The sequence below is a fragment of the Lactuca sativa genome, chromosome 4 (assembly GCF_002870075.4).
Source record: "Lactuca sativa cultivar Salinas chromosome 4, Lsat_Salinas_v11, whole genome shotgun sequence".
In the NCBI taxonomy this organism is placed as follows: domain Eukaryota; kingdom Viridiplantae; phylum Streptophyta; class Magnoliopsida; order Asterales; family Asteraceae; genus Lactuca; species Lactuca sativa.
The window spans coordinates 116889094-116906034 of record NC_056626.2 but is presented as its reverse complement, the minus strand read 5'-3'; the positions used below and the strand labels follow the sequence as shown (position 1 = coordinate 116906034).

The 16941-nt window shown below is 33.4% G+C and overlaps 1 protein-coding gene across 2 annotated transcripts; it reads right to left on the bottom strand.

Annotated features, from left to right (window-relative positions):
- Positions 1-623: 623 nt before the first annotated feature.
- On the bottom strand, positions 624-10476 carry LOC122197348 (protein NLP2). 2 transcript variants are annotated; one of them, XM_052770425.1, is made up of 5 exons: positions 10351-10476; positions 2938-2985; positions 1941-2856; positions 1318-1679; positions 624-1225 (listed from the first exon to the last, which is right to left on the bottom strand). In XM_052770425.1, exons 1-5 carry the CDS (start codon positions 10459-10461, stop codon positions 848-850), a joined length of 1815 nt encoding a protein of 604 aa, XP_052626385.1. In that variant the 5' UTR covers positions 10462-10476; the 3' UTR covers positions 624-847. The 2 variants fall into 2 exon arrangements, with proteins under 2 accessions (XP_052626385.1, XP_042757069.2); XM_042901135.2 differs by lacking the exon at positions 10351-10476 and adding an exon at positions 3184-3517.
- Positions 10477-16941: the final 6465 nt, after the last annotated feature.

Here is a 16941-nt window from a genome sequence, read left to right as displayed (position 1 = left end):
TTGTAGATATTGGGGTTCACTGATCTTCAACTACTTCCATGCATTGTGATAACAAAAGTGCGATACAAATTGCGAAGAATTATGTTTTCCATGAGCGGACGAAGCACATTGAGATTGATCGTCAATTCATCCGTCATCACTTATAGCTCGGAACTATATCGCTTTCGTTATTGTTGTGGCATTGTGGGTTTGAGGGGAGATGTTAGCCCATATGTTTATGGGCTCTTTAACCTTTACTCCATTAGGGTTTGGTTCTTAGCTAGTATTTATTCTTCATGTTCTTGTTTGTAACTCTTAAGCTTTTCTATCAAGAACACTTGTAATTTCTTTCTTTCAATAAGAATATGGCTCTATTATCAACATGGAGAAAATTCTTCACTGATCACGTTGTATTGGCTTTAAGAACTCCATAATTTTCATAAATATCATTTCATATCAAGATCTAAACATAAAATAGTAATATTAATACTATCCTCAAATTCCCTACATGTTTACTCGAAAGTCAAACATTTGAAACGAACTCACATGCACCCATTACCATAAGCAATGTCATGCCAATGGGCTTTAACCATAAGATATGCAAAAACCAATGAACATAAGTATGTATAATGAAAACCGTACACTCAAAAAAGTCAAATACTTAATTATCGTAAATTCTCAAACTCTCTTTAGATACAAATTCAAATCCTCTACTCGTTACGATCTCAATATTTATTGAGAGATAGAGCATCAAACAAACGGATTAACACCTTTAACTACCAAGGAGCAAATTTTGAACTTTATACTAAAACAACCGTAAGGTCCCAGCAGCTAATGGAGTACATAAATTACTACCCAACTGCAAAAACTACCACATGAATGATGGGTGGGTAGACCGGTGAACAACAAGTTTAATCGTTTTATTGTTGATAGATGTATGCAAATCCATGCATTCCTCAATGTCATCATCACATGCCAAAAGTACCCATTCCGAGTCATCATCTATATACTCAATCCTAATATTTCCCATATCATATATATTAAACCGCTTCGAAATCTCTTGATGCAAATCCATGAAACTCCAATTTTTTGACATACGGAACCGGATTTTCTCGTCACCGTAAGTAGCTTTTACTCTAAAAATTCCTTCATCATTCAGTGTTGGTGGGATAGCCTCCATAAACCGATGATCGTCAACTAGTTTGTCTTTTGGTGTTGAGAGCAAGTCGTTCATGTTGTTGTAGCTCTGTTTTCACATAATAAAATAATGAAAACAAATTTTAGTATAATATTTAAAATTATGTTATTGAAGTGTATTATCCATCAAAAACTGCTTACGGATAACTTTCTCTTTTGCGACCCGTGAGCGTTTTCGTTTTTGGTATGCATGGGAAAGTTGTTTCCTGATGAACTACTTGAATCACGGCTACAAGAAGATGAAGAATTGGATGGTGTTTGGGATTTTTTTAAGAGGTTGACCCGATTGTTAACTTTTGGTTTAGGTGTAAGTGAAATCGGGGAGTTTAGGTCCGGGAAATTGGTATAGAATGATCCGAGTTTGATCATCCCCTCAGCACCTTGTACGGAGTCGATAACGAGTTGGAGTTTCTTTAAAGAATGGCTTACTTTCTTGATCTTTCGAGATGGCCATCTCATGATTCCGTGCTGTCTGCATATCCGTTTTAATGTAGTCGGGCACACTGAAAACAATGAGGAAATTTAGGGAATGATTAAAGATTTTTGGGTGAAATACATAAAAACACAACCCATTTTCACAATTTTATTGATGTAGCCGTCCAACTAATTTCACCTTTTGAAAACTAGGTAACGGAGGAAATGGTTTTTTTAAACCGTCAAAAAAGTAGAATTGTTTGACGACTACAGAAAATAGTTAAGTTGATAAATCGATAAGTGTTGAAGTGGTTTTCGTAATAAAAAACTAAAATATGAAAGTATCTAACCCCCAATGCTCTTAGCAGCATCCTTAAGACTCCCAGGAAAGTATTGTTGGAGATCTTGCAAACTTATGTTCCTCTCTGTCTTCACCCGATTCTTAATGCTTGGCCGTTTTGATTGGCCTTTTGATCCGGTTCTAGTTCCCCACTCTAGAAAACTTTGATTTTCGAGTCCGTTATAAAATTGGTTTATCACCTGAAACTCTTCTTCCGGTTCTTCCTTGTGACACCCCATGGATAAAATGATATTTTCACCTCTCTCCCTGGCTTTCATCATATCCGCTATCCAAGATTCATGTCGGGTATTTGTTTCTTCTTCTCGATCTTCCTTATGACATCCCATCGACAAAATGACCGTTTCGCCCTTCTCCCGCGCTTCCACCATATTGGATATCCAAGATTCATCACGGGTTTTCATGTCTTTCATTAGTTCTTCAGCGTTTATCAAATGCAAGCTCCAAGAAATTTGTTTTATCATCGTAATTATCGAGGTTCCAATCTGTTTTTGTTCATCATCTCGTTTGCAGTTGCGGGGGAGAAAAAACTCGAGGATGAAATCGGTGGGTCCCGTGTAGGTGCTACGGAGACGTATTGCCATGGCAGCATTGAGGCCGTAATAAGAACTTATCGGATAATCAGTCCTACAAAAATCATTAATGTCAGTAAAGCAAGGTTGGTTTGTACCCAACGCTTTACCAGCAATACCTTCTCCTGATACAAGCTGCTGGCTGGAAGTCGCCTCAAAGAACCCTAAAATCTCCGGATCGTACACATACGAAGCGGATTCGATCACGGAAATGGGTCCGGATCTGCCTTCACATCGGCCCCATGTTTGAGCCAATGGCAAATTGAGAGTATTGCATGTGCTTCTCAAAACATCTTGAATCTCCGAAAGTACAGCATCGTATGGTTCAATGAAATCCTGATAAACAGAAACATAAAAAAATATATCAGAAAAGAGTTAAATGTATTTTCATTGATGAGTTTTTTAATGCATTCATACCTTTTGCTTTGGATGGATCAAGAATTCCGAACTCCTTAGATCAACAGCCTGCAAGCAAAAGTAATATCAGAAAGATGAACCAATTAAGAAGTCAACTCCTTTAATAAAAAAAATAAAAATCACCATTGATACATATAAAGGGTGTTTTGAGTCATAGAGAGTAAAAACATGATGTAAATCAAGTAAACCTAACACGATCGAGCCACAAACACAGAAACCTCTATAGAAAAGAAAATAGAAAGAGACCTCAAGAGCTTTACAAATGTTTTCGAATTCATCCCGGAGGTTGATTTTCTGGGAAGTTGTCACCACCTCAACAACACCCAAGCAAGTTTCACCATCTAATTCAAACACAGGGAGGTTGAGACACCCACAAAGGTTGAGTTTTTTAGAATAAATCACACGTGGGTCATCCCCTTCTGCAACAAATCGAAGATCTGGAGTGCATGTGGGAAACTTCTTCATGAAAACATGGCTAGGGAAACCGATCATATCATTAGAATCATACTCAACTGAAAATCGGTAGTTCTTGGAAACCTCTCGATAGTTTGAGAGGTTTATGTCTTAAAAACACAAACACACAAACTTCCCAACTTGAACAGTTTATTTAATATAAACCAGTTCGATTATACATCAACTTACACCAGAAATCTCACTACAATCACACTCACTCTCGGATGAAAATAAGAACACGATCTAAAACTACGATCTTCTACTGGAGAAAACCCTAACAGTTACCGAGAGAACAAAGAAGATGTGTATATGCTTTGAACAACTGAACTACTACACCGATACAATGAACAAGATATTTTATCAACTCACATAACACCTGAAGATCCGCGCCTTAACCCGAGTATTAACCCGAAAACTCACCTGCATAAAAAACTTATACAAACTACCCACAAATAGCAATATTGTACAAAACACACCCTTCACATTTAATGTTCAGTTTGTAAATAAAGGTATTTTCAACACCCCCCACAAACTGAACATTAATTAACTTATGATTTATTATATTTAAAAACATTTATTAAACCTAGTCTATTAGAAATATATTCATGTTGAGAAGATCCAAGAGCTTTAGTTAAAACATCTGCATTTTGATTTAAAGAATTAATCTTATTAACTTTTATAATATCATTTTCAACCTTTTCTCTAACAAAATGGAGATCTACTTCAAAATGTTTAGATCTCTCATGAAATACAGGATTTAATACAAGTTTGATTGCTGATTCATTGTCACAAAAAATATTGACTGGAGTTAAACCAGTTATTCCCAAATCATATAGTAATTTTAGAATCCAAATTACCTCACAAGTTATAGATCCTAATGCCCTGTATTCAGATTCAGTGGAAGAGCGAGAAACAGTACTCTGTTTCTTGCTTTTCCAGGACACAAGTGAACCAGCAAAATAAACAAGATATCCTGTAACAGATCTTCTACTAAACAAACATTTTGCCCAATCAGCATCAACAAAACCAATGAGACTAAGAGAATCAGTTTTTGTTATATGAATTCCTTTCCCTGGACAATCTTTTAAGTATCTCAACAATCTTAAAGCTATATTCACATGAGATTTATAAGGTTTATGCATGTACTGACTCAAAATTTGCACAGCATATGAAATATCAGGTCTTGTCATAGTTAAATAGATCAGTTTACCAATCAGTTTTTGAAATTCTGTAATATTTACCACATAATCAGAAGGATCTAGATCACATTCTTTCTTAATAACAAGATTAGGTTCCAAAGGTGTTTTAACAGGTTTACAAGCAAGCATACCAAACTCTTGTAGCAATTCCAAACAATATTTCCTTTGATTTAGACAAATACCCTGATCTGTTCTAATTACTTCAATTCCAAGAAAATATTTCAACTCTCCTAAATCTTTTATCAAAAATTGAGATTTTAAAAAACATTTAACATTTTCTAATTCATCTTTACAATTTCCAGTGATAATAATATCATCCACATAAACCAACAAAATGACTATAACATGTTTAATTCTTTTAACAAATAATGAATAATCATTAATACTTTGTTCAAAACCAAATGAAGAAAGAGAAGAACTCAATTTTTCATTCCATTTCCTAGGAGCTTGTTTAAGCCCATAAAGTGATTTGATTAATCTACAAACTCTATTATCCTTTTTTGAATGATACCCTTCAGGAAGTTGCATATAAACATTTTCAGACAAATCACCATATAAAAAAGCATTATTTATATCCAATTGATATAAAGGCCATGCATGATGAATAGCTAAAGTTAAACAAATTCTGATAGTAACAATTTTAGCAACAGGAGAGAAAGTATCCTCATAATCTATACCTTCTCTTTGACTGTACCCTTTTGCAACTAACCTAGCTTTATATCTTTCAATTTCTCCATTTGACTTATACTTAACTTTATAAATCCAACGACAACCAATAGCTTTTCTTCCCTTAGGAAGATCTACTATTTCCCAAGTATTATTCCTATATAGGGCTTCCATTTCTTCATTCATTGCTTTTATCCATTTAGGATCTAAAACTGCTTCACTGTAAGTTTTAGGTTCTACTGTTTTATTAAGATTAGCAATAAAGCAATAATTTTCAGAATTTAAAGCTGAGTAATTGACAGATCTTTCTATACCATATTTATGTTTTCCTTCCACAACATAATCACTAAATCTAAGAGGCATATGAACACTACGTCCGGACCTTGTGACCCTAGAGGACTGTTCTTCAGAAGGACTAGTATTAATCAAAACATTTTCCTCAGTCAATAAAGAAGAATTTGGAACCACCTCATCAGATGAGGGCACATCTGCCTCACCAGACTGGTTGCTGACATCAAAAGAAACAGTCTCATCCAAGTTATGGTCTGCATCAATACCACTCAACTGATGGGCACCTCTCAGTTCATCTAAATTAGTATTGTCTAGTAAAACACTAGAAGATATTGACTCATCATAGGAAAAGGGATCATTCAAAGCAACATTAGATTTATCTGTTAAAGATGAATGCTTTAGCTTGAAAGGAAAAACAGACTCATAGAATTTTATATCCCTGGAAACAAAAATAAGATTTGTATCAAGACTTAATACTTTATAACCCTTTTTATCAAAAGCATAACCAAGAAATATACACTTATCAGCTCTTTCAGAAAATTTGTCAGAATTATTTAACTTTGTTGCAAAACATAAACAGCCAAAAACCCTAAGTTTATCAAAAACAGGAGCAGTTTTATAAACCAACTCATAAGGAGAAGAACCATGTAAAACAGATGTAGGAGTTCTATTAATTAAGAAAACAGCAGTTAGGATTGCCTCTCCCCAAAATTTTAAAGGTAACCCAGATTGAAACATCAAAGACCTTGCAACATTAAGAATATGTCTATGTTTTCTTTCAACCACTCCATTTTGTTGTGGAGTGTGAACACATGAAGTTTGATGCAAAACACCTTTAGATTCAAACAATTGTCTCATTTTAAAATTCAAAAACTCAGTTCCATTGTCTGACCTAACTGTTTTAATTTTAACTCCAAATTGATTAAACAGAATATTAAAGAAAACAAGAACACAACCATAAACTTCATCTTTTGATTTCAACAAATAAACCCATGTAGCTCTAGAATAATCATCAACTATGGTTAAAAAATACCTAAATCCTTCTGAAGTTGTCACTCTATAAGGTCCCCAAACATCCAAATGTATTAACTCACCCAGTTTAGTAGTAACATGTTGACTAGCAGGAAATGACTCCCGAGTTTGCTTAGCCTTATGACATACATCACATGGTGGCAGTAGTTCATTTCCAAAATTTAATTGAGTTCTTAAAGAACCTAGGGCTTGATCAGAAGGATGACCAAGTCTATTATGCCAAGTCAATTTTGACACACAACACACAGAAACAGAATGACTATTACTACACAAATTACCTGAAGGTTCACTATTGATGTAATAGAGACCCTCAGATTCTCTACCATTCCCCACCATCTCCTTTGATTGTAAACCCTGAATTTTACAACTATGTTCATTAAAAACAACCTCACAATTACTGTCTTTACAAACCTTATGAACAGACAACAAGTTAACATTAAAATCAGGAACAGCAAAAACATCAAAAAGAGTCAAAGAATTAGACAAATTTAAGTTTCCAATTTTTTCAATTTTAGCTGAAGTACCATTAGGATGGCTAACCAGAAGATCTAATTTAGATACATCCACAGTATCATGAAGAAGAGACTCAGAAGCAATCATATGTTGATTAGCTCCAGAATCAACAATCCACTTTAAAGGACTAACAGAGGAATTAAAGGCTTGAAACAAACAAGTACCTGCCATATTAACACTGGCAGAAGTTTCCTCATTAAGCTGTCTATCACCAATAAGTTGTAAAAATTTGAAGTATTGTTCCTTTGTGAGCTGATGAAATTCTGAATCCCTACTAGAATCAGGAGTACTAGAAGGAATAGAATTACCAGAAGTAGTAGTAGAGGAATTGGCAGAAACATTTTTATTAAAGTTATTCTGATTACTGGACTCATTTCTTGACTTAAAATCTTTGGGATAACCAATTAGCTTATAGCATTTATCAATTGTATGACCTTTAATTCCACAATTTTTACACTGAACAGATTGAGTCTTATTTTTATTAGTGTTGTTGAACCCAGATTTGTTATTAAACCTGCTATTAAAAGCAGCAGGTTGAGACTTGGAAAAGGACTGTGAAGACTGAAGAGAAGACAAGGATCCATTTCTTTGAATAGATTCTTCTCTTGAAAGAATAGAGAATGCAGTTTTAACATTAGGTAAGGGTTCCATTAACAAAATATGACTTTTTACTTGACCATAGGACTCATCAAGCCCAGACAAAAATTGCATAAGTTTCATGAGATTAGAATGATCTTTCATTTTGATAGCAGCTTCACAAGTACACTCAGTCAAGCTAGTAAGACCATCAAATTCCTTCCACAAGGAATCAAGTTTATTAAAGTAGTCAGACAAGGAAATTCCATTTTGTTTAAGTGTATTAATTTGTTGATGTATATTAAACACCACAGATCCATCTGACTTATTATAAGTTTCAAACAAATTATTCCAAATATCCTCAGCTACCTCAGAGTAAGCTTGACTCTGATATATAGAATCAGAGATAGAAGATAAAAGCCAGGAACATACAACAGCATTAGCCCTATCCCACTTAGATTTTTTTGACTCATCAACACTAGTTTTCTTAAGAGTACCATCAATAAATCCAAGTTTATTCCTAGCTTTGAGAGCTCTAGAAATAGAACTCTTCCACAATCGAAAATTTTCATTTCCAGTTAATTTTGTAGTAACTATTGAAGTAATAGCATTATCAGATGGATGAATGTAGAGAGGATCATCAAAGTTAATTGACTCATCCTTTCCACTTCCACTCGGTATAGAACCAGAATCACCACTCGAAGTAGTGTCTCCGGCCATTTAAACGGGGTAAAGAACAACAAATAATACCACAAACCGAAGACAACAGTACTGATCTAATGTCCAGATGGTCACCAGGTATGTTAGGCCCCAAGACAATCAGTACAGTGTCAAAGAACAAAGAAGCAAGAACATATAATGCAAGAAACAGACAAAGTACTGATCTAATGTCCAGATGGTCACCAGGTATGTTAGGGCCCAAGACAATCAGTACAGTGTCAAAGAACAAAGAAGCAAGAACATATAATGCAAGAACCAGACAAAGGTATGCACAATACTGACACAGATTCCAATCAATAGAAAAAAAGGAACAAAACAGTCCTCACAGTGAGTTGGAAGCGACCAAAGGAATCGACTCTCTAAGTCCGTTCTCAACTAGGGTTTATCGGTGATCAAATCCGACCCCTAGGGAGTTATTTCAGAGTAGAGATTAATCGATTATGATATCTTTGAAGATCAACGGAAGCGACGCGCTAATACCACAAGCGTTTATTCCAACTTTACTTGTTACCTGCAAGAATCAAAACATTCTCGCAGTACCAGGATCTTGAACAAGAATCATACAAAAAACTGTAAAGAACAGAAATGATCTTCTCAAAACGAAATCAGAAACATACCGTCCTTAGATTGACGATCCGATGATGAGAATCACGATCGACCGTCTTACAACAACAAATCGGAGCCTAAAAGCTCTGATACCATCTTAAAAACACAAACACACAAACTTCCCAACTTGAACAGTTTATTTAATATAAACCAGTTCGATTATACATCAACTTACACCAGAAATCTCACTACAATCACACTCACTCTCGGATGAAAATAAGAACACGATCTAAAACTACGATCTTCTACTGGAGAAAACCCTAACAGTTACCGAGAGAACAAAGAAGATGTGTATATGCTTTGAACAACTGAACTACTACACCGATACAATGAACAAGATATTTTATCAACTCACATAACACCTGAAGATCCGCGCCTTAACCCGAGTATTAACCCGAAAACTCACCTGCATAAAAAACTTATACAAACTACCCACAAATAGCAATATTGTACAAAACACACCCTTCACATTTAATGTTCAGTTTGTAAATAAAGGTATTTTCAACATTATGTTATCTGAGTTAATTATGAATGATTTGTTCTCTGTGGTTAGTACTCGTTTCCCATGTCTAATTACTGGAAGCCATAGTTGAACAAGAAGGTCTGTGAACACTGCGCGACCTTGGTACAGATTTTCAAAGGCTTGAATCAATCGATTATCAAAGACTTCTGGAAAATCATCAAGAGGGTTCATATCTGTTTCTTCTGGGGAAACGATTGGATTAAAACATCCCATGAATACGTCTGTGGAACTAAAGTAAGAAGGTGAGTAATCCAAAAGGGTTGAAGAAGACAGATTTGGACTACCGAAATCAAGGTTGTTTTCTTTGATGGATCCAAACATGGTGGTATGATCGTCCATGAAAAGATTTCTTTCTTCTTCAATCTATAACAACTAAAATGGTGGCAAATGCAAGTAAAATATAAAAAAGAGGATTTAGTGTTTCCGGCGTTCAACAGCTGACAAAAAAGGATTCAGGGATCGGAGTGAAGAAGGTTGACGTATATGTAAAACAAAAATAGCAACTTCCAGGAACTCTTATCGTCTTTCTTAAAAAACCAGATGTGTCCGTGTCTCACAAACATTATTCTTTGGGAATAACTGCATATTTACAAGCACAACTCAGAATTTTTTTCGAAAATAATAAAAAAAAAATCCAAAGAAAAAAAAAACAATTCATAGAAACTAAGCAATACAACATGTAAAGCCCAAAACCTGTTTGATATAATGTAATAAACAGATTCATATAACTAAAAAACCCAAAAAAAAAAAAAAAAGTCGAAAGAAAAAAAAAAAAAAGAAAAAAAAAAACCAACAAATTTTGCATAAAGATGAAAAGCAAAAGGGGCAACTTACTTGAGAATTGAGTGAAGAGGGGAGACTCAGAAAGATGAATTGAATCAGATAGACTTTTGATATCAGAAAGTGAAATCCGATAAGACACTGATCCTGAGATGTGTTAGACATACACAAGTTTCCGCTTCTGCTGGGTTTTATAGAGGAAGGAAAGAATCTCCACACACCCTTGCCATTTAATAATACCGAACAGATTAAAATGTCTATTGTTAAATACAAGTGTGTTAAATATAATAAATAATTACAAAAAGACAAAATTGCAAAAAAGGTCCCTGTGATTTGTCAACTTTTGTGGGTAAGATCCAAAAAAAATTTATTAACAAAAACAGTCCCTAATTGATGGTTTGTTGTGGTTTTGGTCCTTATTTCGTTAAGTTTAACGGTATTGCTGTTAACTTTTGGAAAATGACAAATTTACCCCTAGGACTATTTCTGCAGTTTTATCTTTTTACCAAAGTACAAGAACCAATTATGCAATTTTACTTTTTCATTTTATTGAATTATTAAATAATTGAATTATTTTTTTTCTTTTTAACTTTTTACTTATTGCATTATTTTTATTGGATTATTATAAATTAATAAATATTATTTTTAATATATTATATTCATATATTAATAAATATTAATTTTTTTTATTATTAATTTTTTTAATAATTTTTTTTGAATTTTGCATTAATTCTTTTTTGTTGGATTATTATATATTAATAAATATTATTTTTAACATATAATATTATATTTATCTATTAGTAAGTGTTACTTTATTGGATTATTAAATTCATTTAATTAAATTTTATAAATTTTTTTATTTCGTTATTTGTTTTGATTGGATTATTATATATTATTAAATATTATTTTTAATATTATATATATATATATATTACATTTTTTATTATTAATTTTTTTAATTTCTTCTTTATTGCATTAATTCTTTTTTATTGGATTATTATATATTAAATAAATACTATTTTTAGCATATAATATTTATATGTTGGTAGGTGTTACTTTATTGGATTATTAATTTTGTTTAATTTTTTATTGCATTAGTTCTTTTTATTGGATTATTAATTTAAATTATTATTTTTATTTATAATAAATAATATTTTTTAATTGTTTTTATTATTATTTTTTAATTTCTTTCTTTATTGTTTCAAATAAAAATACCAAAAAATCATACCCACCCCACATTCTCTAATTTATTTTAAATATTTGGAAGATAACATATTTTGGACAATACCACCACCATTAATCAGTCATAACAAACCACTATTGGGCCGTCTCCAACCCTGTTACTATATATATAAATATATAAGTTCAATAATTATTCACGAAGTGAGATCATCATGTGTAATTTAGTTTTTATGTATTCACATATATCTAAATTTGTTATTTATTTCAATAAACTTATTATTTTGACATATATAATTTCCCTAAAAATATTTCTACATGAATCGCTACTCGACGGTCGGCCGAACGAGTACCGCATAACGAGTTCAACAACTTTGTCACCACCTATAGTGGCTATGGTGGTTTGAAAACCTTCGATCTAAGGGACTTTCCTCCCTAACAGCTGGTCCGTCCGCAGAAAGGATTTGGTGGTCATTACACCGCGACTCGTCGAGTCCCAAGAACAACTCGTCGAGTCCATCCATGACCAACACTATACAGTCGATTTTAATGGGCCTTAACACCACAAAACCATAGATCTGACCCCCTAATGTCCATTTCATACGTAAAGCTCCAAACTTGGTGTATATCCATGGGGGTTTTGGCTCAAAAAGCCATAAAAAGTGCTCTACAAGATGCATGGGGCTCTTATGGCCATAAAGTTGGCACCTTTATGCCATGAGACCCTTCCAATGACTCAGATCTGAAGTCAAGACCTCATATGATACTCCACAAATCCGAATATGGCTTAGAAAGCCCTAAATATGCCCAAAACCTAAGTCTAAGGATGAATACACATATAGAAGACCAAGACAAGGGCATTTTACCTTGATTGTGCTGAAAATGGAACTGGATCTCTGAATCTCTAAGCCCCAACTCGAACTCTCAAGCTTCTTCTTCTTCTTCTTCAAGCTTCACAAACCACCAAATGCACCAAAATGGCCTTGGAACACACAAAAATGGCTAGGGTTTCGATACACATCTTTTTAGGAGTGATAAGGGTGATGGATGTTAAGATAAGGTGTTTAAATAAGATGCAAAACCTCAGATTTAGGGTTTCACTCAACCAGCACCTACTCGCCGAGTCAGTCTCTCGACTCGTCGAATAGGTCACTTAAACTGTCTGAGTGTCACAACTCTACTCGACGAGTTGGGCCACCAACTCGTCGATTCCTAGGGAAAGACACAAAATACTTGAATAATAGGCATACCAAGAATCAGGTATTACAGTAACACTTACTAATAGATAAATATTATATGCTAAAAATAATATTTGTTAATATATAATAATCCAATAAAAAAGAATTAATACAATAAAGAAGAAATTAAAAAAATAAAAATAAAAAATTAATATTTATTAATATATAATTATTATGTTAAAAATAATATTTATTAATATATAATAATACAATCAAAAGAATTAACAAAATAAAAAAATTAAAAAAAAAATAAATAAATGAATTTAATAATCCAAAAAAGCAACACTTACTAATAGATAAATATTATATGTTTAAAATAATATTTATTAATATATAATAATCCAATAAAAAATAATACAACAAGAAAAAAAAAAGTTAAAAAGAAAAAAGTAATTAAAATAATTAATATATAATAATTCAATAAAATGAAAAAGAAAAATTGCATAATTGGTCCTTGTAGTTTGGTAAAAAAATAAAACTGTAGAAATGGTCCCAAGGGTAAATCCGTCATTTGCCAAAAGTTAACAGCCATGCTATTAAACTTAACAAGGTTGGGACCAAAACCGCAACAAAACCATCAAATAGGGACCGTTTTTGCTAATAAACTTTATTTGGACCTTACCCACAGAAATTGACAAACCACAGGGACCATTTTTGCAATTTTGTATTACAAAAAACACACAAATCTTCATAAATGGTCCCGTAGTTTTTTAGAATGTCACGTTTAATCTCTTATATTTTTTGCCTCTCAATGTGGTTTTAAAACTTTTCATAAACAGTCTTTATTGTTAACATCATATATTTTAATCTGTTAAGTTAGAACATTTGCAAAGCATTTGAGGGCAAAATCGTCTTTTACAAACTATAAGGACAATTCATGAAATTTTGTCTTCAAATAACAAGGGCCCACAACCTCATTTCCACCAACCATGGTGATGCCTTTTTCCGTCACCTTCATCTTCTGGTGAGACTGTCATCCTTTTTTTTCGGCTAGACCGTGTATCTTTTTTGTTGGAATCTTGTGACGATTTTTGTGATAATCTTTGTGATGTGTCAATCACATGCTCTTCTTTGAAATCTGAACCCTGGTTTGTTGGAGACGGATGTCATAGACCTGGATCACGCTCTAACGATGCTATAGTTGTATGTGCTTATAAACCTTGTTTAGAGGACAAACACAAGAAAAAAAAACATTGTACTTTCATTTCTTCATTGATTATAATCATTTTCCAACATCCGCAGATTCGGGCTAGTCAATTAAATAGAAAAACCTATACAAATGATATTTTTACAGAATATTATTTAGGATATATAATCTTAACCAAGTTAAAATATATGTGATAAGGATTCCATACATATAAAGAACGCTAAAATCCGACTTCGTATAAAAAAGTTATGTTTCTTTGAAGTTTCGCGATTAAACCGACATGACTGCATATCGTAAAAAGTGAATTTTTTGTAAATTACTTTTTAGCCTAAGAGATCTAAAGGAAATTTGTAGTAGATGTTAAACTAAGAGCATGCATATAGAGAACGTCCAAATCTGACTTTGTAAAACGAAGCTGTGATATTTCGATGTTTCAACGCAGCAGTGCGGCCAAAAAAATCGAATTCTCGAATGGTAGGTTATTAGACAAAATAATATAAACAAGAATTGAAGATCTCATTAATAGGAATCTGGTGATATTGCAAACATCACGAATGAAGTCCGTATGTAGGAGTTATAAAGAACGTCAAAAACAGAGCTTGTAAGAAGAAATTCTGCCATTTTGAAAATCTAAAAAATCGTGCGCAACACGCGCGATGACGTGGCACCACGAGAGAGTGCCACATTGCAATGTCGGGCGGCCGAACTCTCCGAGAGTCATGTCGACGTGGCTCCATAAAAACTTAACACATGGCTCCATAGGAATAGGAGACGTTTCACATTCTAAAAGGACGCGAGGTGGGCGAACAGCGACACGACACGTAGCAGAAGCCCATGGAGCCAACATGACCCTTGTATGTGGCACACCCCTATACCATGCACGGGTATGCATTTCAAAAGTATATATATATATATATATATATATATATATATATATATATATATATATATATATATATATATATATATATAAGTAGCTAACACGGGTATGCCTCTCTCTCTCTCTCTCTCAAATCTCACTCCTATATACGCATTTTTTTTGAGTTTCTGGCCTGCGATGAAGCCCTACGACACCGTTGAATACTTAGCTACTTCTAACCTTCGAATACGAGTTCCCAAGTTAGTATTCTTCCCGCTTAGATTCTGATTTTCATCAAGAACCTCTATAAGTTGTGCTACACTCTTCTGTTTTCAATGTAACTTATATTCATAGTCATAAGTTGTTATTATGAACCTATAAATAAAATTCATCAGTAATTCCAAATACGGATTGATCTACATACGGGAGAGGTGTCAATAAGGTTCATGTTGGCTTGGTTGTTGGATTTTAGAAAAGCTATTATGCCGAAATGATCCTGCCTCCAAACTGTCATGCCTATTTAATCCTTACTTGATAGATTTTGATGTAGACATTGGGATTAGTAAGGAATCTAGACTATAATTACTAGTCACGAGGATTACAAAACTAGACTAAGGCTTAGTGCTTTATGTGTCTAGATCTTTTCAAAGTACAAAACAAAGCGTTGTAAAAAACGTTAGTTGTCTACTTTATCAAGTGAGTGCATAGTTATTTTCATCCCACACATAGATATGAAGTATCTAGATAATTACATGTTTGATATGCTTATTATCCTTGCCGAAAATGTTATATGTCAGATAAAAAAATATGGGATGATATTTAATCGATTTAATCATATAAGTATTTTTACATTTATAAATATGTAGTGGGTAGTTATAGGTGATGATAAATAAATAATGATATGTGGGTGATGCGAGATGAGAGATGATTAGGAAATTTCATCTATCATAGTATAGATGGTGGCGACAAACTATTCTAAACAATCTAGTGGAACACTAGTAGGTTCACAACCTATACGTAATGCATTACGAGTTTAAGCAATATACGAACGACGTATTCATGTGATGATCCTCTAAACCCCCTTATTGACACGTATTGGGGGGGGGGGGGAAGAAATCCTTGAAATAGTACTATCTATGCGATGTAGGCGATGATCCTTAGGAAAAGACCCTGACGATGAATATATAGGAATATGTGATGTAAGTGATGAACCCTAGGAGAGGTGCTTAGCGATAATTATAATGTGATGTAGGTGATGATCCTTAGGAGAGGTCCGTGAAAGAGATTACATGTATATATTAGAATAACGAGGATGGGTAATGAAGTTAATTGTTGATAATTAAATAGATTAACTACATTATTGTTCGGTTTTGGTATACTACAACATCCTATGGTGCACATACAACCCTAAATACCTTGGATCTATGTTTTCACTAATTATACATGCAAATGGTTTCCAAGGTATTAATCTTACAACTAGCATGCATTTAACATAAAAATATAATATACTAGTTAGCATGACATACCTTTTGATGGAGCTTGAATTCTTGGTGTATTTGGCCTTAAAGAGCTTAGCCCCAATAGTGTGGAAGCCTCAAATGGAATCACAACACACCATGGACAAAGGATGACCTTGAGAGAGAATTCCATGCACATAAAAGACACCATGAACTCCAAGAAGATACAAGTGGCGATTTTGGTCAATGAAGTATCTATTTATATGTGGAATTTCTAGGGTCATGGATATAACCCAAATCCATACCCATAGGTTTTATGATCCATGGTTCATGTGGCCCAACTCTTTATGTATCCATACATAAACTTGGTCCAACATAGATCCTAAGCCCAACACATATAAATATAACTAATTATCATAATTAGTCCCCATAGATTTAATTAGTCTCTTTTGACCAATAAATTAATTCTTGATCAATACTAATTAAAACATATGATTTCATATTAATATATTATTACTTATAATATATTAATAAACCATAAATAACCTTCTCTCAAAAGTCAATCCTAACAAATTGTCCTGATGATATGCAACCCAAATGGACCATGCTACTCTCAGGTCGAATACATACCAATAATAGTTATGGGCTGAGACACCTAATCCAACGCTCTCCCACTTGGATAAGTCTAAAACTTTTATTCAAGTATGACTCCAAGATCCCGACTAGAAATCGTAGCGCTTAAAGCCGTTGTCAAACTCTGAATAA